Below are 24901 nucleotides of genomic sequence, written 5' to 3' on the forward strand. Positions count from 1 at the left end.
CAGTAATCATGACAATTTCACACAAATGTTTAATAACCTCTTGTAAAAAAATATAAAGACTAAACACAAAATCCTACACAATTCTAATTTGTTTACTTTTCATACAAAATGCAATTCTAGTCCACATTCTTATTTTGCAGCTCTGCTGTGTCCATTTGTAGGCACTGTATGTGGAACCACCTGCAAAAGGGAAAAATAGTTTTAACTTCAAAACACCATTGTACCTACTGTCTTCCTCATTTTTTCCCCTTTTACAGATTCAGTGACAGCTGGTTCCAGACCAAAAGATACACGGACCAATAACCCCACCTGTACTGGACTCTGGAAGGCAGGTGGGAATGATTGCCATTGTATAGAAAACCCAAAGCGGATATTCCTGTACTTTGCCACAAACTGTTTAATGTGTGAAATGGGCACTTTAAAGTTGAGTAGTATTTTGGATTATATTTCCATATCATGTACATCATTTATCCTCAAAGTACTGAACTTCTTACACCAAGTAGCTTTGAGCCAAACCAGAGTTCTACAGTAGAGTTGCTGTAACTTCCACACTGGTTACTGTTCTTAACCTCACCCAGGAAGATGTCCACTGGCCTCCCGATTCTGAACATTACACTTTTCTATATGCTGCATTTAAGATTTCCTATAATTGAACCAAGGGGCCCCTTATCAGTCCTCGTTTACTCCAGTATTAGTGTGCAAGAACAGTGAAAACCAGTAAGCACACAAAACCATGACATAAGGTTAGAGATTAAAATTGGTTTATTCATGACACCGTCAGACATTTCATTTACTCAGTTGAATAATAAAGTATTTACAATAGTTAAAAAATTAAATTACAATCATAGCTACACCTGTAGTGTTTCAGGAGACCAGCAACCACCTGTCAGGAACTAGAGGCCTTTTGGGAGGCCTTACAGACTGCCTGGTCTACAACTGAACAGTTCAAGTCCTGCTTGACCTGCTGACCGAAGCTCTCAAGTCAACTTCAATTAAAAAAACCAAAACAAAAAAACCCAAAACATAATGACTTAAAAACGTAGATTAATGGAGCTGTGGTGTTGAGTGCTGATGCTGGTTCTAACTATGACCCAGTCAGAGTGCTCTGTTGTCCCAGATCTCCTGGGCCTTGCTGCTCTCCAGCTGCTGCAGGTGGAGGGCCAGCGGCAGCAGCAGGTCGCTCAGGTGCTGGCTGGAGAAGGTGAAGGCATTGTGGGCCGTGGCCTCTGCAGGAGGGGTTGCCAGAGGGGAGGCCGACGGAGGAGGAGAAGAGGAGGTTGAAGAGTTAGGAGAGGTGGCTGTGAAGGGGGAGGTGGGGGAGGGTAAGCCTGAGCTGCCGGGGGCGAGCTGAAGGTAGAAGGACCCTCCTTGGGTCTGGTCGGATGTTTTGATCTTGCTGGGGAGGCCGTGCTGGAAGCGGCAGCGTGTGCCGTACAGGCAGAAACCAAAGGAGCTGAAGGTGCGGCACAGGGCCCCATGTGGCTTCCACTCTTTGGTGTGTGGTTGGAGCTGGGGGCTGGGGACAGGCAGAGTCTTCTCTTTGCCATCGTCAGATGACTCCAGACCGCTGGCGCCATTTCCACCCTCAACATGCAGGAAGTTGCAGCGGGTGCCGAAGGGACAGACGCCAAAGGAGCGGAATGTGCGGCAGGGGACGTTCCTGCGTCGGCGCAGGGCGGGGCGCTGCTCGGTGGCGTTGTGGACAAACAGGCAGCGGCTGCCATAGTAGCAGTAGCCAGTCGTGTGGTAGCTGCGACACAACTCAGTCTTGTACTTTGGGTGACGGAAGGGAACATGGAGCTCATGGAGGCCGTGGGCAAACTGGCAGCGCTCAGCATACTTGCAGAAACCAGTAGTTGAGTAGCTGGTGCAGAGCTCCGTCTTGTAGCGTGTGGAGCAGACCCAGGGGATGAGCGGCGGGGAGGAAGACTCTACCAGGGGGAGAAGGGCCTTGGCCAGGGAGTGTCCGCCATCGCCACCATCTACATCTGACTCCTCACTGGACAGCAGGTTGTCCACCATCTCCTCATCTTGGTAGGAAGGCAGGAACAGATCATCCCTGCTGGTCTGTTAAAATTATTAGTTGAGCATTAGATAATAAAAGTTTATTTCTGGCAGTTAAGACTGCCAGAACTGTCAGTGTTACTCCAAAGCAAGCATGTAAAATACACTACATAGTGCTTGATTACATAATTGAATAAAACTTTCTGCTAAGCAATCCCACAATGCAGTGGGTGATGATTGCAATAATCTGCCAGTGATAAGGTTTCCTTTAAGAAAGCCACCTGGGACTGGATCTGGGCTCCAGTATTGTGACACTGCAACCATTGAAGAACCTGTAATCTGTTCAAACTGTTGCTTAAAAGCATATCTTAGTACCACACATACTCTGTGGCCATTTACTCCAGTATGTTTTCAGGGTTTAATGGCTTGTCACTGATATGAGTCACAGCTTGCCAAGAGAGTTAAATAAAGCATTTTTATAAAGAGTAGCCAAACCAAACCATTTTTCTGCTGACACGCTGTATATGGGTTTATTAGAATTCTTTGATTCAGGTCAAAATCTGGACACTTTGCAAATTGTTTCAAATTCTACATACCTTCCTATAGAAATGCATAGGGACTGCACTCTATGGTTGAAACTGGGTATTGCAATTCAAGTTTGCCACTAGCTGATCTATGTGGTGTCCACACTGCAGACACCAGCCAGAGCCGACAAAGAGGCATCCACACTTTGGGTTGGAGGCTTGAACTGATTGCAGACTCATTCCCAGCCCCAGTATTGGACCTGGTAATGAGACTCAAACTACTGTCTAGGCTCTGATTGGATGTTCTAGTCCAGGCCCAGTGGATTCTTTCAGATGTCATTAGGAGCACTAGGAAGTGCCAGAGGAACCGGGTTTTATAGGGTCTCACATACTGTCAGGATCTAGGGAAAGTTTAAAGGTTAACTACTGCAGCTTTAAGATATAAAAATCAAGAAGCAGTAAGTGTTCACATTGGAGAAATTAGACTAGAGAATGTTTTGTATTGTTACTCGATAAGTCACATTTAAAATCAGTTACTTTGATAAAACAGAATTTTCCAGCCAGCGTGATCAATTGTTTCAACAGCAAATACAAGTAAAGCAACCGTACAGTTAATGGAGACACTCATTTGTCTCAACAGTTATGTTACCTGCTGGGAGGAAAGCTGAAGGAGCAGAGGAGTTAAAAGCAACTGAAGAAGACGGCACGGTGCTGGGGGGGGGCTCCTGGACTTACCTCAAACATGGTTGCAAAGGGACGGAGAGCGGTTTGTGGTGAGCTCCGGCAGAACAAGCGTCCACTGCAGTGAGGTAGCTGTGGTAGAATGGCGCGGACCCCGGTGCTCCTGCTTGCTAAGAGAGCCACAGCACACTAACTCACAGGGGCCTTTAAACCGGATGCTCGCGCCCTCCGGCCCAAATGAGCGTCAGGTGTGTTGGAGCTCTGCGTCGCGAGCGGCCAATCACGCCCACGTTCGTTAACGTGGAAGCCCATTTCCGCCAATGTGACGGGAAACAGTGACAGGTCTGATAAGTGATTCTAGTGACTTTGTGATACTTCATCCAAATATTGAGAAGGTTTTTAGTAGTTAGTGTGGGATGATGATAATAATAATAATAATAATAATAATAATAATAATAATAGTAATATGTATGATATGTGTATGTATTGTTTTGTATTAGTCAGAAAACGTCATTATTTTGAGATACTCATTGAAACTACAGTGAAAGTTTCTCATAAAATACTAAATCAAAAGTTTCTCGTTATTTTGAGAAACTTTAGTTTTTGTCACATTGGCAGAAATAGGCTTCCATACATTAATGTCCGTATCCAGTTAGGGCGGAACTAATGTCGCTTATGCTAAAATACAGGGTAGACTCATTGTGAGTTACACTCGTCCTGAATGTCCTCTTATTGTGTTATTAATCTTATTTACTGATTTTCTTTACCGTTGTTTATGAAAAGGCAGCTATCGGCTCGCGGATGTTTATCTCAGGGCCCAATCAACATCCGTCGGCTTCCTTACAGATTGGTCGAAATTAACACCTCAGCCGGAAGTAGTTCAAACAAACCTTCTAATTAAAAGCCGTCTGACAGGGCCACAGCTGAGTACAAATAGACAAATATTTCCTTTGGCTTTGGTCTAATCTTTGTTTAAGGCTTTTTTCAATCAAGCCCAGAGAGCAAGGGTTCATTTGCAGTACTTATATCTGGAAATGGGTTCCTATATTGTTTGTTCATTTTAAATCAGTGGATCTTAATTGAATTGTATTAAGAACTTACTTTTTTAACTCGTAAAGTTCTGTCAAATCTTTATTGAGATTTGGACTTTGTTCTTTATTCTTGAATTGGATGAACAGTAGAAATAAGTAAGAGAAATGACTGAAACAGCATTGAGTAATGGACAAAACTTAGGTAAAATGAGTAAATGGTTGAAAGCAGCTTGTGCAACATTTAGTATAAATTCAAGTTAAACAAACCAAAACGCGGACTGTATGAAAATATTCTAATCAGAGCCACTCTTATATGGTCTATGTGTTAAATAAATTCAGTTTGATAGAATGACTGGTGGTGTTGATGATGTAGGTACTTGAGTTCATCTGACAGGAGTGGCGGGGTACGTCTGAAAAAGGTTTGAGAACCACTGGTCTATGGTAGCAATCTGGTGAACACAGTCGAGAAAGAGCCTGTGACTGACCACAAAGAAAAAAAAATCTTTATTTCTTTTCTTATCAAGATACATTAAAGGATACAGAGACATTGGAATAAAAAACACTTGAGAAAAAAGTTTCAATTGTAGCATGTTTGTCTCTCCATCATACAAAAATCAGCACCCCGTCCCTTTTGAATGTCGCCTCGGTTCAAATGACCACCCCACCCATCCCTATGAAGGAGAGCAATGTTTCACATGTACAGTAGCCTTTTAGAGCCATCTCCACAATACTGGAGCAGAATTACACACTTTAGATGTAAAAAAGTTTAAAATATGCCAGTTTTCCACTTTTCTTTACACAGATTAGTATTTGCTACAAACTGAACACTTCAATTTCTTTTTTTTTTCTTTTGAGAAATATTACAAAGCCCACATTGGGACCAAACTTGCTTATAAAACCAGTGTAAGCACTCGCTGCTGTGGCCACCCACAGGCTGTGGGATACAGAGGAATTATAATTATCCAATTAACAACTTACTTTTAGTACACACCCTTTCATAACGGTACAAACAGGCGGGAAAGTAAACAAAGCAAAAGTTGAGACAGCTGAAGATTCCTTTCACATCGTCTTCATACCTAATCACAATCAAAAACATCACTTCTGTTCCACATTTACAGAAGAGGATTAAGGCCATATAAGCTCTGAATGAATCAATACTGGGACAAAAGGCATGACTTTAATCTCAGACTCTTTTTGCAATTTGTAACATTAATTTCAGAACTTAATGTTTGGCCCTAATTGCCTTCTGTACATTTACAAATTGTTTCTTTATTAACAGACTTTTATCAACTGACCAGTAACATAATTCTGTCAGTTTCACTCTAACCAACCAAACTGTATATTGTCAGAAATGCTGTGGCCTTAGTCTAAACATTACTGCAGGGTTAAAACGTGTCCACTCACAATGGACGTCCACCTTTTTTTTTTTTGCACATTATGGCTTCATTTTGGACTTTTGCAGACTCAAACATAGTACCTCAAAGCCAAATGTGTTCTCTTGTCATGGCAAGTCACACAGCAACTCCATGGTAACCACAATCATTTGAATTACCTCAAACACTACATATGATCCCTGCTACACTGTAAACCTACAGACTCCAATGATGACTTCAGCAATGATCCTCTCCCCTTTGATTCCAGACTGCCTGTTCAAACCTCTTGGGGTGAAGTCAAGAGTACAGGAGCCAGGGTCTCTTCAAACCAGCTAAAAGTGGCTATAAAAGCGCAGCGATCAAGTGACGGGAGACGAAAGACAAAATGCAGCTCGACTGCAACAACAACCCTCGTTCAGTTTCTTAGAAAATGACTACTGTGATGCAAAGGTTGAGACGGTATGGAGGGCTATTAATAACAAAACTATCAAGTGAGTACAAAACTAACTTAAGTAGAGCTCTACAAACACAGACAGGGTTTAGCAATTGGTCGGTCAAAACAAGCAATTTCAAGATGTCCCCTTGGGCTTTGGAGAATTGACCCTTCCTAAGTCCCACCCCTTTTTGCTCTGTGCTCCAATAAGAGATGGGCAAGACTCGGTCATCTTCTTTCTTTCATTTTCTTTGATATGGTATGTGCTAGGCTCGTCTATGTTAAAAAGACAACCACATTTTGAAGATGTTTAAAAGATAAAAGCGACATATATATTCACATCGTAAGTAAGCTAGCTAATGTTAGTGAAATGCTAGCTAACTAATGATTGATGTAAATTAGCTAGCTAGTAAGCTAGCATTTCACTAACATTAGCTATCAGATGTAACTAGCTAGCTAACGATTGATGTAGATTAGCTAGCTAGTTAACTGGCATTTTGCTAACATTAGCCAATTCAAATGTGTCGATTTTATCTTTTAACCGTCTTCAAAATTTGTCTCTCTTTTCAACATAAGATTATCTTAGCATATAGCATAAATAAGTATATAAAAGGGAGAAACGGTTATTGGAGCACAGAGCAAAAAAGGGCGGGGCTTAGGAAGGGTCAACTGCAATTTTCAAATAAATTAAGAAGATTCGCAGTATAATATATAATGAAACTAATGGTTCTTTGCTGTCCTAAGATTGATCATACTACTTCAAAGGAGTTGTCTAACAGGGTTGCGCTTTAGATTTTGTATGAGTGATAAAACCTTTTAAAAACTTTCACACTGCTAAAGTTGTTTTGTGCTCACTTGCTATTCGACACTGAGGGACTTCCATAAGATGGAGGATGTTAAAAAAGTGCAGATGGGAAGGACTTGACCCGTCAGGATTTATTAACCCCTGTAACAGGCTGATGATGGGAGGGTAGCTCTGTCAACACTTGTCCTCAGCTTGACCAATGAACCTGTGCACAGTCAATGAGCTACAGCCACACTTTCCCCCCTGCTGGAATGGAGTAAAGGAGTGTATGAGTGAAATCTCCAAATCAGATTAGACCTTCAGCCGGCTACAGCTGTCCTGCACTGTCTCCCGTTTCCACTTCCCTGCCCCCCATTCTCCTTCCATACTGTGGGTTTCGCCCCTTAAATGATGCATATATTTACACAAAGATAGAGACGTGGAGGAAAAACAAAGTGTGCTTTATCACCATTGTTTCAGGATCTTGATTTAAATTACACATTTAAAAACAGGCGGCATTGAAAAAGGGGAGCAAAATAAATCAGGGTCTGGAATAAAATACTACAAAGCCCAAGGCGTTGTGTGAGTGCTGATGCTGTGTGTTTAATATGAAATGTACAGTCATCTGAGTGTGTGTGTGTGTGTGTGTGTGTGTGTGTGTGTTGGACACAACATTTGGGAAGTAACAGAGGACTAAAGAAAAATGACACTGAAAAGAGGGAAAATAAAAGACTACTGGTATGGCGTACTGTGCTGCCTGTTAAGTCGATGGCCTGAGCACAGACCCTCCCCAACTCCCACCCAACCCCCTGTGTCCTGTTGGAAGAACCCCCATGTCCCTCCCCCTTCAGTCCTCCAGGACAATGGGTTCGCTGGTGCTGGAGGGGAGCAGGGGCATGGCCAGGGAGCGAGGGGGTGGCGGCAGCTTGATCCGAACCAAGAGATGAGGCTTCCGCGCTGCCCGGCGCATCTCCGACTGGGTCAGGTGTTTCCTCAGAGCCCTGGTTGACAGAGAGCACCAGAATATCATTTACAGGGCCCACTCTAGTCCAGTACTTTGAGAAGTTCTGATAAAAGCAGACAGTCTGTGCTGTAGGTGTTAATGATGGGAGAAATGTACCTGGTGTCCTTTGTAGCCACAAACACCACGGGGTTGGGTGCCTCCCCTTGGCTGACCTTCTGCCGCTTGATGACAGACTGAGAGGTGGTCCTCATACCTGAAGTGTACGGCCTCCCGTTGGCTGGGTAGGGCACCCCTGCAGCCTGTGAACCAATTAAAGACCAGGAGGGTATATCAACCGTGTGGTTTCACTTTAAAGATTAAAGTTAGGAGTGGAGCAGCTTCAAGAAAGCTCAACATGTGTCAGTTAGGCTGAGGGGAGCAAAAAGTTTCATGTGTTAAGGTCACCATGTGGCCTGTTTCTGCGCTTGTGGTACTCAGCTAGTAAACTGTGACTTCAGGTTTGTGTACGTAATGGTGTCCCCAGCAGATAAAGTCACAGTGAGGGAAGAGAGAATTTATAAAATGACAATCTGTACAATTAACATCGCTGTGCATGTATTCATCAACCACGACTAATTTGATCATTTATAGGCTTGTATGCATGGAGACCGTTCATTGACTTGGTAGAGGCTAGGCAATAAATATCCTCTTAACTATAATAACTGTTATTATGCTATTATGTGAGATGTCACTCACCATGTAAAGCAGCTCTGTACCTGGGTTAATGTTTATACTGTATATGTGCTGTATGCTGCTGATCCCAGGTTCATGTTTGCATGTCATACTCCTCTCTCCATATTTTTTGTCTTTACACAGTTAAGTCTTTAAAGACAAAATGTCCCAAAAAAAGACAGAAAGTACATTTTTTTGGAATTATATGACCAGTTGTACTAGTAAAAGTAAAGGTAGCGCTATAATGTTGTTTAGTCTGATGCTGGGATTATACTTATCTGAAGGTAAATGTCTCTGTGGACCTACACAGGGAAAGGTGTTATAAAGGAAGTTGGGTGTATGGTCTAGACCTGCTCTATTTGAAAAGTGTCTGTAGCCGTAGGGAGGAGAGGAGCTACCACACACACCTTCCAAATCTCAACAGTATGTGCGGACTGATTGATTCACCTCAGTCAACGGGGACAAAAACCAATGTAACAAACGTGTGTGGAATACTTACGCTGTCGAAGCCTCTCTTTCCCAGAAGGCTTTGGCCCACACGAGGCTGGCTGGCCTGATTCCTGTTGATGGGTGTTGGGGGTCCTCTAGACGCCTTCAGTTTCAGAGGAGCTGAGATGGCTGTGGAAACACAACAGCACTCCTCAACAACCAATCACACTGGAGGAAGGATGTAGCAAACTAGGATTCAGAGAGCTGCTGCCAGGGAGGTCATCTGACGTGTTCTTACCTAAATCCTTCACTATGGTGGCCAGCGACTGTCGAGGCACCAACTTGCTCTTTGTAGGAGTTTTTGTGGCTTTGGGCAGCCGGATCATACCTGAGGGTACAGAGAAATCAAACATTTAAACCCATAAACAATGTGGTTTACATGAATCTACTAGTTTACACTGTACTTTAAAACCAGAGATTGTGAACTGAACAGCTGTAGAGCTTACAGACTTACAGAAAGTATAATTCACATATGATGACAAGCTCATTAATAACAAGCACTATTCAGGAAATTATTGTGGATGTGTGTGTGTGAACGTACACTCAGCCTTGACGGCGTTGGCGTTGATGGAGGCATAGGGCCGCCGTGCGGCGCGCCGGGGCTGCAGGATGTCCTCGCACACCCGCCGGGCAATGCGGGTCAGCTTGGTGGTCTGCAGGATGAATGTCTGGCGGTTCTTGGCCAGCAGCTTGGCTCGACCCTCATTGCGGGTGAACGGCGACATGCCCTGGACCTCCTGGCGTGTCATGTGACCCCGAGGGCCTGACTCCTGGACGGAGAGGAAGAGGGGACATCCTTGAGACATGTTGTTCTGAGAGGCAACTCTAATCAGTGCAATATGATTCAAAACTGCACTGCTTTTAACTGATGAAAGAGGAGACTTACAGAGCCAGCTCTAGCAGCGCCCTCTAGCTGTGTGGGGGTCTTGAGGCCTCCATACTTCTTCCAGTAGATCCAGCAGGAGGCGCACAGTCTGCACTGCATGTTGGGAGGCCCCCAGGCATACCACTGAGGAGACTGGGCCGCTGGGATGGTGGGGGGAGAGTCGCTGTTATTGTGTGGACTAAACATGATACAGCAGTAGAAAACCAATGTTTGAATATCTACATCTGCTCACAGCTTTGTAGATGACACCAAGTGTGCAGCGTCATTGTGCAGTGTGAAAAAGAATACAGGCTTTGCTGTAAAAGGCAATACACACAGTGAAGAGGAAGTGACTACTGAAATATACCTGATCAGCTTTCATATACAGTACAATGTTTCTATAAAACCCCAGGAACTCAAACCATCCTCTTTCTATAGGCGATACTGCAGATGTTCACATCTGCATTGCATACAAATTACATTTCTGCTTCTGCTTTAAAATAAGAGGAAGAGCTGTTTTGTCGTTTGATCAAAGTAGCCCAGAGTTCAACCTTAGCCTCTCTTTTATTGCTTTTATAGTTGTTTGTGTTGTTTTCCTCTCACAAGTTACAATAATGCCACATTATGACTTCTGGGTTTCTGCAGCTTTCAACAGGTCAAATTTAAGATTTTTAAGACCCATTTTATGTCCATACCAGGTTCCATGTCGGTTTTGTTTTGTAGTTTTTTCCGCATGATCAATACTAATATTTGCCAAAAACTAATCTAAAATTGAGACTGCAGCTTTATACAAGTAACATTAACTTCATTAATGGGTCTTTTTATTGTAATACCAGATCACATCTCACTGTCTGTCTGTGTTTCTCTGCAAAATGCTAAAATGGGTCACTAGCCGTTAATATACCTGGGCGGCCCACCCAAGTAAAGTCTATATGGGTAAGACAGCAGTTGAAGCTTTGAAGCATTCGGGTCTTCACCTGTCTGCAGCTCCTTCAGAGTGTACTTACTGTGGCAGCTCTCACAGCTGAGTCCTTTCTGAAAGCCTGCTGCGCCGTTCATGCCGGGCTTGCTGCCTGGAACCATGATCTGGTTGGGGTTGGGTTTGGTGCTGTGAGGGGAGAAGAGTGCAGAGATAACAGTGAAATATTCTAACAGCGGTTCCCACACAAGAAAGGTGCTTTGCGTGGAACTTTACAGTGATACTCACTAGGTGGGGATGTACACCTGCTTCAGCTTGCTGTCTGCCTCTGCCGCCTTTAGTCGTTTCTGGTGGAGGAAGCAGGGAGTGGGAGATGGGTTTGTGAGGAAAACTCAGAGAGACATGCAGTTAAACACAAATCAGAATGTTTTAGGTATTTTGTGCAGACCTACCTGTTGGATGTAGCGGTCGGTGGTCTTCCACATGTAGTAGAACTGGACCACACTGGCTAGAGACTTCCAGGGCAGCTGAGGGAGAAAAGGAACCATGTTGAGCAAGAATTCCACCTTCAGGATACATACAGAATGCCTGGAATTATACACTAGTGCTGCAGAGAAGAAGCGCTTACAAAGTCCTGGCGGATGTCGTTGAAGTCTTTGCCATATTTCTCCAGAGCCTCCTCGAATAGCATGGCCTCTGACGCGCTCCACTCCTCCATCTCATCACGGCATAGCACCGGACCCCCCTGAGGAACCAGGGTGGACATGGCTTTGGCCAGGTCATAGTTGTTCTTCTGCAACGTGTCCATGGCGTGGAACTGACAGCAGAAAGAAGGGTGACCAAGGGTTACCTGAGCAATTGCCTGGTTGGTATTCCAACCTTGCACTAACTAAGGTGAACTAATCTGGCAGTTATTAAAACTTTTTCCTCTCACTCGCTCACACACTCACTCTCACACTCACTCTCACACTCACTCTCACACACTCACTCACTCACACACACACTCACACAGTCAATGGTCTCACCAGTGTGATGTCTCTTGAGGCTGCAGCTGCGCTCATATGGAGGCTGGGCTGGCGAATGGAGCTGCTGCAGTCCAGCGCCCGAGCAAATGTCCCCACAGCTCTGAAATAAACACTTTGTGATCAGCCGTTTGTCTCTTCTACATTTGCAATGTAGTAGTGCTGCAATGTGACCACTAGATGGAGTGTTTGGCTCAGGGACCAGTTTGTGGGCTGCAGGATGATTCCCTCCAAAAGCAACTTAGAGCTTGAACTATGGATTTCTTGAAACACTATTGCAGTATAATCATTCCATTGCTAAACTAGTGTTAAATGCATCCTAATGTATGTTTGGCATGCGTTTGTGTGTGTGATGTGTCTACAACCTAAATTGAAATGACATCCAGGACACATTATCAGTGTGTGATATTCTGCTGAGCTCAGTCTCATAACATTAAGACAATCTTATCTTAAGCTCCTGCAAACAGCCCATGATACATGTACCAACCATGAAATAACATTTATTTTCCCATGAGACATTATTCAACTTGTTGCCAATTCATGCATATCCACTAGAAAAGCTGTCAGATATTGTCATGGCAACAGGATCTAGCAGTGATGATGCAACTGGGTGACAGATGGCAGGGGGAACGTTACCTTGCCACCACCAGGAACTGGTCAATCTGAGGGTCTTTGAGCTGATTGTTGGGGTCCCACACCTTGGTCTCCAGCTTCTCCTGGACCCGGTTGTCTGATTCACCTGAGACAAGGAGGAACTGGGTTCAGCTTAAGAAAAACATTTTACCGTTTCTTTTTACAGGTTGAAAGAAACATTTGCTAGCCTGGTATCTCCAACTCACCCTCGGCTAGCTTGTCGGGGATCTCTGCCTGGTACTTGGAGCCCACCCTGATCTCACCCTGGTCTGCCAGTAGGGTCTTCTGGACAGGGTCAAACACCAACGAGTAGAAGAAGCAGTCCTGGACAGAACACACAGCAAAAGATTACAGCTGCTTGCCAAACGCACGCTGCTCCATTAATTTATTTACAGCGTCTTTCTATTGTAACGTGAAGACTAAAAACTAAGAATAAATGTGCTGATGACAAATGAACAGATGGTGTCCTACCTCTTTATCCAGGTAGCCAGCCAAAACGTCTGTTTCATTGAGGAGGGTGACGTTACATTTCCCCCTGGGGAGACAGAGAGGGGCATTCAGTCTAAGACAGTCTAAGATGTACAGACTCTTAAAATGTTAAAATAAAGGTTTGATACAAAAGACACACAATACTGTAACACTACAGCCAATAAGAACCATGCAAAAACTATGCTGAGAAAAAAAACAAAAACAAAAACAGTACACCGTAGTAAAATGACAATACGTCTGATAGGTGTCAAGCGAACATGATAACTGATTATATCAGAGCTACTGTACCAGATTACATTGTACCATAAAGGTGTTCCTCTTGTTTGTGCAGAAACCAGTGGACACTGATAAGAACACTCCTCCTCATGGTGGTACTGTTGGGTTTCTGTAATTAATGTTATAAGGAGTTCGGTCTAGACCTGCTCTATTTGAAAAGTGTCCTGAGATAACTTCTGTTATGAATTGGCGCTATACAAATAAAATTGAATTGAATTGAATTGAATTGAATTATTGATCTATCTATTGACAACCTGATTGAGAATATTAACGTAATAATGTGAATAATAGGGCATGTATTGCTGGTGCAGCTTTTAGTTTATGTTCTAAGATTGGTGTTAGAATGACGAGTCCATAATGTTTAAGTATCTACGTCACTATAGCATCACCTGAAAATTCATTTAACAGCAGTTTAACAGGACAGGCAACAACTTTTTCTAAACAGGAAATACAAAGGGAGGGCCTGTGCAGGAACAAAAAATATTGCTGCCTTAACAGCTGAGAATGGCTGCAACAAGGACAATTTACTCTGCAGTTCAGCCCTAACTGCGCAGAGCAGATGTCTGGATTGAACTGCAGCTCATGCCAGTTGCTCCTGTAAGTAAACACGTACCGTATGTGAGTAGCAGGTAAAGATTCAAACTGTCGAGACAGGAAGAGTTCTCTGTGTTTGAGCTGGTGTTTCTGTTGTTCAGACAGCGTTGGCTGCTTCGACTCCTCCTCGAACTCTCCTGCAACACACATGCATCAGCATCAGCGCTTCTGACATGACAGGCATCATATACTGTCACAGACTGCAAGAGGACACGCAAATAATCCCAGTAGGTTCTAAAACACTGATGTGCAACCTAAGGGTCAGGAACCCCACATGAATCCCTGGGTTTGTTAAATATGTGGGCGAAAAACAAACATTCACAGTTGCAGCTTTTGCATTGACAAGAGGCTGAATGAAGGCACTAAGCGAACCCATGCCTTGGTTGTTACCCAGTGTTCATAGAGAGGCCCACTAGTGGCTGATTCTCCAAAACACTTGACTTTTTGTGTTAAAACCCCAACGGCTAAATAACAGTGTTGTAAACGGAGGGATATGATGTTGGATGTTACAGGAACTGTGCGTACTATAACGCAGATCCCACTGTTCTGGTTGCATAAAAGAAGGCAACTTTTTTTAAACTCAGATTTTATGGATTTGATGGTATGTTCTTTATTCTTTGAGTTTCCCTAAAGTAAGTTAAAAAACAGAAATGACAATATATTTCCTTGCATACAGTATAACAATATATTCAATCGTAACCTCTGTATCGTGATACGTATCATGTTGCCAGACTCTTCAGGTGCAGGTGAGACAACACAAAAAGTAATCTATGAAACCCAGTTTGAGTAATAGATCAATGAGTTTGAAGGTTTATCGAACAGTTTGAAACACTATGAGATTAGATATTACAACTCTGGATGGAAAGTTATTACAGTGACAATCATTTTATCTTTGGCGGCAACAGGTTAGGGTTGGGCAATATGGCAATATATTGCGTGGGATGACAAATTGTTCATTAATATAGCTATGGCACTTTCAAAACTACCTACAGGGATCTTATCGTTTTAAACACGTGACAACCTTTGCAGCGAAGCTCAATATATTTGAGGGAGACTTCTACGTCAGGGCCCCCTGCTGTGCCAAAGCAGTGGTCTTATTAACATGAATAAGGAGGCTTGTTGTCTGTCTGAACATAGCCTTAAGCCATTATGTTTATAGGTGTGCTTCTATGTAATGAGTTTTTACTGTCCTCATTTCTTACGTTGCTGTTATTGCTTTCTATTGCAGCAGTTAATATTTTGTTAATCCTCTGTAAAGCGCTTTATAACAGTTCAAAGTTTGTTGAATTATCTTGTTAGTAAAAATGAGTCTAGAGTACGATGGTGAGATTCAGTGAATTAAGACATATGCAAAATGTGTGAATTTAAACTGTGTGCTCGATATTTGCTGTCCACTACAATGCACGGGCCCACAGACACAGTTAATAATGGACTTACTGTAAAACAATGCCCCTGTTTCACATTACCACACCCATGTGACACCCATGTTCCCAGCCAGTAAGAGGTATGAAGAAATTAAGCCATAGGCAGCTCTCTCTCTTGTGTGTGTGTGTGTGTGTGTGTGTGTGTGTGTGTGTGTGTTTTGGCCACTAGATTGCGCATTCCTAATTTCAGGCGGGTGAGTAATTTGTTGCAAGCTGGAGGGGAGGGACTATATCGCTCCATCTCCGTGGACTCCGCCCCTGCACTCAGCCACAGGAAACCCTGTCAGTGAGGGCAAGGGAGAGAGAGCGAGAGAGATAGTGAGCAAGAGGGACGGTTCCCCTAAGCCACACCCCTTTTCTGTTAACCTCTCAACCCCCTCCCCCTCCCCCCACCGTCCGGCTAGTCCCTGCCAGACAAAGTAGGAAACCCTGTGTACCAAACCTGAGGCGCCCATCCCCCCCCCCCACCACCCCCAACATGTATCCCCAACTCCCTCCCACACACACACACACACACACACACACACACACACACACACACACACACACACACACACACACACACACACACACACACACACGGAGCGACAGGCACTTAAAGTGCACACGGCATAACAGTAACACACTCTTACAGACAAACACACACAGACACACACTTCCTTCGCCCTAACAAAGACACAAGGCAAGTCAGAATTAACCCGTTGCGTGCCGTGGCCCTCGGGGACAGATCAAGGGCCTTTTGTTCTGCACAAAGAATTGATGTGTGTACGTAGAAGGAGGAGGAAGAGGAGGGGAGCAGTGAGAGGCAGATAAAGCAAGGTTTAGTACAAACGAGCAAAGAGAAGACGCCGCTTCACTTTTTCATCACTGTAACAGGATCACAACGGGCCACATGGAGCCAGACTGAGCAGACCAGAGCAGGCTCAGTCACACACATCCCTCTGTATCTCAATAATATAAGCATTTCCAAAATACTCACCAACACCATGTTGCATGATGGTGTGGACCTGACACTAAACTTTGAAAAATGACCCAGACAAGGTCTGAGCTTTGTAGCAGTGAAGTTAGGAACTTTCTGTCTCTCATTTTAAAATGTCAATATAACTGTTGATTGAGCAGTCACAAACAAAATTACCTAGATTAGCTTTTACAATAGGAATGCACGATGTGGTACTTTTTTCAGCCAATATCAACAATTACGTGCTTCTCATGGCTGACATCGATAAGATAACTTCACATTTCTGTGTCACAACCTGTAGTTTATGCACACCTGAGGGTAAGAACAGCTGAGGTGTAGTGAGCAAAGATGGATGATTTAATATTCCATAGCTCTGTTCCAACCAAATCTAACTGACATCACTATTATTAACAACAACAACAACAGTTCTGACTCTTCAAATGTTCATTTATTCTTTTTAGTAAAGTTCAACAAAAAACTTCAAACATACTTTGGTATTTCGTAGAACACAAAGCTTAGAATTAAAAAAAAAAAAAATTACTGACTGATCATTTATTGGCTATAATCAGAATACATAATAATAATAATAATAATAATATAAATTTCCCATTATTGATGGATAATTTATCAGCTCCAGATCATGCATAGGGCTGTGTATTGGCAAGAATCTGGTGATATGATACACATCACAATACAGGGGTTATGATTCAATATACTGTGATATATTGTGATACTCTAAGATAGGCAGTATATTATGGTATTTTTTTTTTAATCGGATTTTTAGAAAAATAATTGACACAGTATAAACACAGCACCATATGGATAAAATTTGTTTTTTATGCCACCAGAAGAGTGGGATGTGGATTTGTATTTATCACAGTGTCTGTATCCAGCCATCACTATCTATTGATTGGGGGTTTAACTCATAATATACCCATACAGTGTTTTTGAGAATCAATACATTATCACAAAACAGAATATTGCAATACGATAATTTTTATTTTTTCTTACAGCCCTGATTGTGTATCCCTATTTTATGACTCGGGATCAAAAACACTATTATACAGTGTACCCAGGTTTATTCTTGATTATGGAAACACTAGTCTGATAAATAGGAAATCTTCCCATATTATCTTATCTCCTTAGGAGATAGCGGTCTTTCAACATCTGCAGCAAACTGCTGTGGATGTTTTACCAGTCTGTGGTTACCAGCGTCCTTTTCTACACTGTGGTGTGCTAGGGGGCAGCATATCCAAGAAGGACACCTCCAGATTGGATAAACTGATCAGGTGGGCCGGCTCTGTGGTCGGCATGAAGCTGGACTCACTGGTGACGGTGGCAGAGAGGAGGACACTGGACAAACTGCTGGACATTATTGACAATGCCAGCCACCCCATGCACACCGTCCTCAGCAACCAGAGGAGCCTGTTCAGTGGAAGGCTGCTCCTTCCCAAGTGTAGGACCAATAGACTCAAGAACTCCTTTGTCCCTCATGCCATCATACTCTACAACTCCTCACTCAGGGGGGAGGAGGAAATAGGGTAAAGAGGACAGAAGGGAAGCAGTGGTAGCTGTGCAATTAATAATCTACTCATACATACCTGGACAATCTTCTTCTTTTTTTTGTGCAATAACTTAATCCACCACTTAAGTGCAATAATTCAATTTGTATAATAACACTATGCCATATACAGTCCTATATATTAATCTTTATTTATCTATATTTATCCTCTATACAGTTCTCTACATTTATCTTATTTGATTTTATTTTCTGTGAATTTTATTTCACTTCTATTCTTATCTCTACTTTCTATATTTAGCTAAGAGTTATTGTTTACAGTTTGTTGTTTACTTTCTATATTTAGCTAAGAGTTTATTGTTTATCTTATACTGTATTTTTTATACCTCTTCTATTTTCTATGCAAGTGTTTTGTAAGCTGCTGGAAATCCAATTTCCTTGCGGGAGTCATCCCAAAGGGATCAATAAAGAGAAGTCTAAGTCTAAGTCAACAGCCATTAAATCTAATACTATACAATACTGCATCATTTACCCAGTGCGGTTGTTTTGGTGTTTTAGTGCAGATTAAGTCTTCACGAAACTGAACTAATGATAGTTAGGATACTGCGTATTCAGATTTAGACACTTAAGTGTAGATGAGGCTGTGTGAACCTATCATGACGTCACCCACTGGTTTGTACTGTTTTGAAGCCTTGAGTTTGCTGTAGCCAGCGAATGTGACGTACTGCGAGTTGAGCTAATTTATTAAATGAACACCATGCTGTATGGAAGACTTGAAACTAGAGACTGAGACCATAAACTCATTAGGAAACTGAAGTGTGCTCATTTCTCCATGAGACTTCAAGGTATTGTTTTTTTATTGCAGCCAATGCAGCTCCCCCTGCTGGCCTTTACATAGAATGCAGGTTTAAGACAAATCTTTGTTGGCTTCACTTCACAGACCAGGAAGGTCTGTCCACTATATATACTGTCAATGGTTGCGACCAGCAGTAGCAATTGGGAAGAAAAAAAACCCCCAGCCCTCTCTGGTGACTGAGTGGGAGTGGCATGCCCGGCAACCACAGCGCGACGTTGTCCGGCAAGGCACTCCATTAGCCAATCAAATGCATTTATGTAACTGCTACATCACTTTGTAAAGATGAGACAACAGCATATTTCTACAGTTAATAGAGTTGTTCCGATACCATTTTTTCCTTCCTGATACTGATTCTGATACCTGAACTTTATCAGCCGGTACAGAATACCAATCTGATACATGTGCGTTAAACAATAGATGTATAGACACTGTCTCTATATTAGTATTAGTATTAGTATCTAGTATTTTTTGTGTATACACAAAGTGTATACTGCTAAGCCTTTATGATTGTTGTATGGTCTGGCTCAAGCTAAACCCTGTGTCAGAGACAGAGTAGGAGAGGTCATTACTTAACCATCCTGGGAAAAATATGGCGAATGGGACACTGCTGAGAATCAGCAGGGGCTACTATATCCTGTGGTCTAGGATCAGTGCATAGCCATGTGTACACGCAATACTGTATTTTAGGCAGTATCGGAGGAATACTAGTATTGGTACTGGAACAACTAATTGCTAACCTTGCAACTGTCACGCTCAAAAATAAAACGATGGCTGCTGTCATAAACTGACTCAGAGTGTTATAAAGCTCTGTGTCTGATAAAGACACTTAAAACAGAACTAAGTAAATATCTTAAGTATCCCTCTATAAATATTAATTATTAAATGAGGAAATGAAAACATTCTGAATCATTTATTAACAGCTAATCAGCTTCATCAGGACTGCATGGTTTTAGTTTGATCAGATCAGACTGACCCTACAACTCAAATAAGGAAATCTCTAAAGGGAAATAACCCAAACTGTCCAAAGGAAAATCCTCTGCCAGAGGACGGTTCGTCCACTAAGGACCTCATCGCTTGATCTGATCCTTTAGGCAATATTGACAAAGCAAGAACTAGATATAGCAAAGAACCAGAAAATCTAACTATACAAAATAATTGTGTGTCAGTGTATGGTGATACGATTGACAATGATAACCAAAACATTGTTATTATAAGAATCTGTCTTAGATATTGGTGAAATTGTGCATTTGCTATTGAGAATATATTAAAATAAAACATATCAAAGAAACACCATCATAAATGTTCATTTTGTGCCTAGTTTGTAAGGTCAACGTCTCAGTCTCTCTAAAAGGAATAAAAACCTTTAAAAGAGCAGACACGTGATGAAATTACAGTCACTGTATTTATCTCTGACTTGTCCACAAATGATCACTGACCAAAACACTTAACATCTGTGTGCTGCTGAGGCAATGAAAGAAAAACAGCATTAATGCATCCATTTTGAGGTGTAGAGTGTGTGTGTGTGCGTGTGTGTGTGTCTTTGTCTAGAGCAGTGCAGCCCAGGGGGAGGGGAGGGGGAGCCAGTGTTGGTGTCGGGGTGGGGGCAATGAGTGAATGTGATCAGGCTTTAGTAGTCTGCATGCCATTAGCACCATCCCACTACCTCCACCCTCCCACCTCCTTGAGCTCTCTGATCACACACAAGACGGAGGCTGGGCTCACAGGCTGCATCAGGGTGGGGGGGGGGTTGGGGGGTGAAGGGGTTGCAGGCTCCGTACTGAGACAATATACTACTGAAAGGTTTTGTAAGACATTATCGTTGTCATTATTAGAAATAACTCCAGTGGGGTGTAGGATCGTTTTGCTGCCACACTATTTGATTCAGTGGTGTCATTCATGGCGTGTAGAACCTTAAGTGAACCCAGCATCCCCCCCACCACCTTAAAATAAGCTGAGCAAAATGTATGAAATGCTGATTTTTACAAATGTCGCCGTCTGTGATCTGTTGCGTCTAAGATGTTGCACAGAGTCACAGCACAGCGTCCCTGCGACCGGATGTTAAACCAGCAAGGGGGAAGAGGGGAAAAAGATGGCAATCTCGTAAGAGCAGCGAGGTTTGTCAGTGTTTTCATCTAATAGAATATGAGAATGAGGTTGTGTCAGAAATAAACTGGCCTGACCATAGCGATGCAAAAACACATTCAGCACGGTGGTGCTGCTAACATTAGCCACCCTCAGCAAACCCATATGACATTGTTTATTGTCCCAACCCAGACACTGTGATCCCGCTCCGGCTATTATTGTCTTTTGATTAATAGCGTTTCAAAATGGCTATTAAAATACAGGCAATATTTAGAAAATGTTTACCCTGATATGAAAATCGGAGCCAAGAATGATAGCTGATAACGATGAATCTGACTCAACAATCAACTATCTTTAAGCCACCAACGAAAAAGCGTCTTTTTCAGTTCTGATTGGTTGTTTTCATTCAGGCCCAGTGGATTCTCACAAATGCCATTAGGAGCACTGGGAGGAGTCAGAGGAACCTGATATTTTCACAGATTATCAGTCTCATGTACTACTGTCAGGGTATAGTGAAAGTTTCAGAAAATATGACAAAAAGTTTTTTAGAAAAGTTACCTACGGCAGCTTTAACCATTCCTTTTCCAAAGCAGCATTCAGCACTGAGCCTTACACAGAAGTGCTGGTCTTTAACCCCAGAAGCAGGCCTTGGTGCAGTATACTACATAAATGCTGAAGAGGTGCTTTGAGGCTTTTATGTGAAACACAATGAGGAGCGGGTTCGTTAAAGGCAGCGAGCCGTATCATACCTGCTCTCATGCTATCGGGAACAAGAAGGGAGCTGAGGGGAGGTTTGTCTCTGGTTGCTACTCACTTGCATTGCTGTCAGCCAGGGTGTTGAGGTTGCCTGAGATGTCTCGCCTCCTGAAGAGACACACCACCTTTGCCTCCACGTTCCCATTGGCTGTCTGTAAATGGAGAGTGAGTGGTTACAGGTGAGCATCGTAAGCACTGGTACTACCTGGGTAGTCGAAGCTTTTGTAGCTACCACTCATTTCTCTGCTGGTTTCATTCCCTGCTTATGCTAAGGGTTAATTATAGGCACTAACTAGGGTTCAGTATCATTTACATGAAATCTTATCTATATTATGTAAGTGAGCTAAAATAAATTGCATGTAAAAAAACACTTGAATTTATGTATTTCATTTATGAATTATGAGCAGATGGAAGCTGCCACAGCGTGTTTTGCCTATCATATCTATACTCACTAATCAACAATCAACAGTTCCAACAACTAGCAAAGTCTTTGCAGAGCTTCATCACAGCTCTTGTGTTCTATCATAATATCTATCAGATATAATAACATTGTATTCAAAATAATTTTTGTGATCTCCGCAACATCACTACTACAGATACTAAGATATTTGTAAGGTAACATCGTTATATTTCATTCTGTGTCTGTACTGTCAGCAGCAGCTTTCTGCAGCCTGTCACCAAATTTAAGATTGGATTTTGCATAGGCTTTTTATGCTGCTGCCCTTCCTGATGCAACCACCCATTGACATTAAGATTTATACTGGTATTATCATGAAGACCATGATATGTAGTAGTCAGGTTTGACCGATGATGAGGGGTTTCATTCTCCCTGGATTGACTGTGATCATAAGAGGCGAGCGACACACACACACACACACACACACACACACACACACACACACACACACACACACACACACACACACACACACACACACACACACACACACACACACACACACACACACACACACACACACACACACACACACACACACACACAAGCCATGAGCTGGAGAGCTGGCCTCTATCTCTCTTACTATCCATTCATTGTGCTCAGCAGCCATTAGCACTCAGGACGATGCGGTCCTCCTGGTGCTCAGCACAAGCCCTTCCATGTAAGAGTGTTACATAAATGAGCTTAATCCTTTGACTGGGAAACAAGCCTGTGTCATATGCTGCTGCTGCTGCTGTTATATAAGTGGCTCCTGTACCAGTGTCCTGTCATTACAGTAGCCGTGGTTTACCAACAGCGTGCAGGAGAGACAGAGGCAAATGGTGCGTGTGCTGGAACCTAATATCCCAATATACGACTTAAACACACTAGCAGGTTAATCTGAATTTTCTGTCTGTGGTGTATGAGCTGAGAAAACACAGCCTGGTTAGGCTATTATACAATAGGACACAACACTAGCAGGTATTACACTTTTTAATACAAACATATGAGGTTGAAGGAAGAAAGAGAGACAACCAACCTTGTTGAGCTCTTCTATTCTGCGGATCAGGTAGGGGTTGCTGGAGGAGTTCTCAAAGTACACGTAATCTGGAAAAAAGGGCACAAAATAAGATTAGGTGTTGTGTGCATAGGGGAATAATGCAGGACCATACCTAATAAACCAAGTAAAGTAAATATCAATACATTGTAGCAACCCCAAACACACATCAGGTTAGTGCAGTGGCACCAGCACATTTCTGTTATTGACCCTCATCAGCTCTGCACACACTCTGTGGCTGTTATGGCAGTACTGAGAGCATTTTGGCTAACCTGATGGATAGGAAGAAACCCATGACACACGCAGCTCTAATTGGAAGCTGTCTGTACAACACTGAGGAGCTGTTAGGATGGCCTGACCCTACCAGCTCGGTAAACGGACTGGTGTAACTTGAGCTCCAGGAAGGCTCTCTATCCAGGCTGGCTTCAGGAGATATGATCAGCTGATTTGATGTAAACTAGGCTTAGAGGGGTAAGGGATAGAACTATAGGGGGGTTTACTGCAGAGTAGAGCTGCAACAATCATCATACTATCATTTATCATGCAAAAAGGCTGTTTCCATCCTCCCAAACAATTCATTAATTAATCTAGAAAATAATAAGCAAAATAAGAAATATTGAAAATAAGTCCACAATTTTGATCCAGCAGTTTAGAAGTCAGGATTTTAATATTCAAAACCAGCAAAACAAAAAATAATGCTAGGATACTACTGTTACTATTGGAATACCATTTGCAATTAAGTGGGATGTGTGCCTCTTGGCCCATGCTACCTATCGCTGCCAAATGCATACAGTGTGTATTCAGAATAGGGTTACGAAGGGGCGGACATTTTCCGATAAATTTCCAGAAACTTAACTTTCCGGAAAGATAAGCTGGGGAATTTTAGAAACATTCCAATTTGGAATTTTTCATGGGAATTAATGGAAATTAATGGGAATTTAGGAGAATTAACTGGAAAAGTTGGGTAATTCATACAAACTCCATCTTATACAAACATAAATATAAACATTTTGTTTTGTAATAAGCAGACAGGCATATACAGTGAATACAAACCCAGTTGAGTTATTCGTCAGTAGAACTTTAACAGATTAAACTCGGGGTTCCTAAGAGTACACCGAGCTGAAGGAGGAGGAACGTACGACTCGCAAAACAAAGATGGCTGCGCCCATATTGAGATGTATTTTCTTTGTATTTGTACTACGCAAAATATTATTGAAATGTAAGACTTAACTTGAAATGTTAGTGTTTCTGTAGAAAAACATTATTATTTCACATTGAGCTTGTTTAGATGAGCCACAAGCAATAACAAGACAGCTGCTGCACTGGTGGCGTCCATGTTCTTTCCAAATCGTAATGCCCAAAGACAAATGGAACGCTATAAGTGGTACAGAGCAACTTGGGCGGGGGATTTACAAGACAAATGGATAGCACCATAAGTAGTAGCCCAACCTTTAGCTTAACATATGATGGTAGCTAGCATGCTGCCTTTGATTTACTATGGCTATGGTTATGGTTATATGCGTACAATACAATTAACCCACATAGCTTAATAGCAATGGGTTATGTATTAACCCGTTTATTCCCATGGAAAGTTTCGGACTTTGAAAATTCCCAGAATTTTGCAACCCTAATTCTGAAGTAAACCTGGTTTGTGATGTGGCTGGAGGCAGAGCCTTTTAGTCAACCCAGAAGTCTGAAATTGCTAGCAGGCCCCAGAGGTTGCACTGTTTATTTCACCATAATTATTAGGGATCTTTCCCTGGGGGCCATCTGTATCCAAACTGTGCACTCTACCACAGAGTGCAGAAGCTTTATTTGACTGGAGGGCGTTTACAGAATGACACTGATAGGAAATGTAGAGTAACTTATAATGCTGTCCCCTTTTGATTTGAGCCATCAGTAAAGAAGGCATTTTGTTATCCAAATCACTTTTTTTTTTTTTTTATCTGTGTCCACAGAGCAATGCAGGAGCAACGGCATGACAGGATTTAAACAAACAAACAACTTTACAAACCGAGAAG

At 42.5% G+C, this 24901-nt stretch overlaps 2 protein-coding genes across 3 annotated transcripts in view; both read right to left on the bottom strand.

Annotated features, from left to right (window-relative positions):
• Positions 1 to 739: 739 nt before the first annotated feature.
• On the bottom strand, positions 740 to 3535 carry cth1 (cysteine three histidine 1). The gene is made up of 2 exons (XM_051375244.1): positions 3264 to 3535; positions 740 to 2067 (listed from the first exon to the last, which is right to left on the bottom strand). The coding sequence occupies exons 1-2, from the start codon at positions 3270 to 3272 to the stop codon at positions 1096 to 1098; spliced, it is 981 nt and encodes a 326-aa protein (XP_051231204.1). The 5' UTR covers positions 3273 to 3535; the 3' UTR covers positions 740 to 1095.
• Positions 3536 to 4732: 1197 nt separating this feature from the next.
• mta2 (metastasis associated 1 family, member 2) overlaps positions 4733 to 24901 on the bottom strand; it is a 28622-nt gene continuing 8453 nt past the window's right edge. For both annotated transcript variants that reach the window (XM_051375203.1, XM_051375202.1), the window contains exons 2-18: positions 22863 to 22930; positions 21446 to 21539; positions 13812 to 13929; positions 12905 to 12968; positions 12640 to 12757; positions 12437 to 12539; positions 11804 to 11903; positions 11407 to 11595; positions 11231 to 11305; positions 11067 to 11125; positions 10867 to 10967; positions 9881 to 10020; positions 9536 to 9764; positions 9233 to 9322; positions 9005 to 9123; positions 7951 to 8093; positions 4733 to 7831 (exon numbers count right to left, since the gene is read on the bottom strand). In XM_051375203.1, the coding sequence (XP_051231163.1) occupies positions 7678 to 7831; positions 7951 to 8093; positions 9005 to 9123; positions 9233 to 9322; positions 9536 to 9764; positions 9881 to 10020; positions 10867 to 10967; positions 11067 to 11125; positions 11231 to 11305; positions 11407 to 11595; positions 11804 to 11903; positions 12437 to 12539; positions 12640 to 12757; positions 12905 to 12968; positions 13812 to 13929; positions 21446 to 21539; positions 22863 to 22930 (1964 nt within the window). In that variant the 3' untranslated portion in view covers positions 4733 to 7677. The remainder of the gene's footprint in view (positions 7832 to 7950; positions 8094 to 9004; positions 9124 to 9232; positions 9323 to 9535; positions 9765 to 9880; positions 10021 to 10866; positions 10968 to 11066; positions 11126 to 11230; positions 11306 to 11406; positions 11596 to 11803; positions 11904 to 12436; positions 12540 to 12639; positions 12758 to 12904; positions 12969 to 13811; positions 13930 to 21445; positions 21540 to 22862; positions 22931 to 24901) is intronic.

The sequence above is a fragment of the Dicentrarchus labrax genome, unplaced genomic scaffold (genome assembly GCF_905237075.1).
Source record: "Dicentrarchus labrax unplaced genomic scaffold, dlabrax2021, whole genome shotgun sequence".
In the NCBI taxonomy this organism is placed as follows: Eukaryota; Metazoa; Chordata; class Actinopteri; family Moronidae; genus Dicentrarchus; species Dicentrarchus labrax.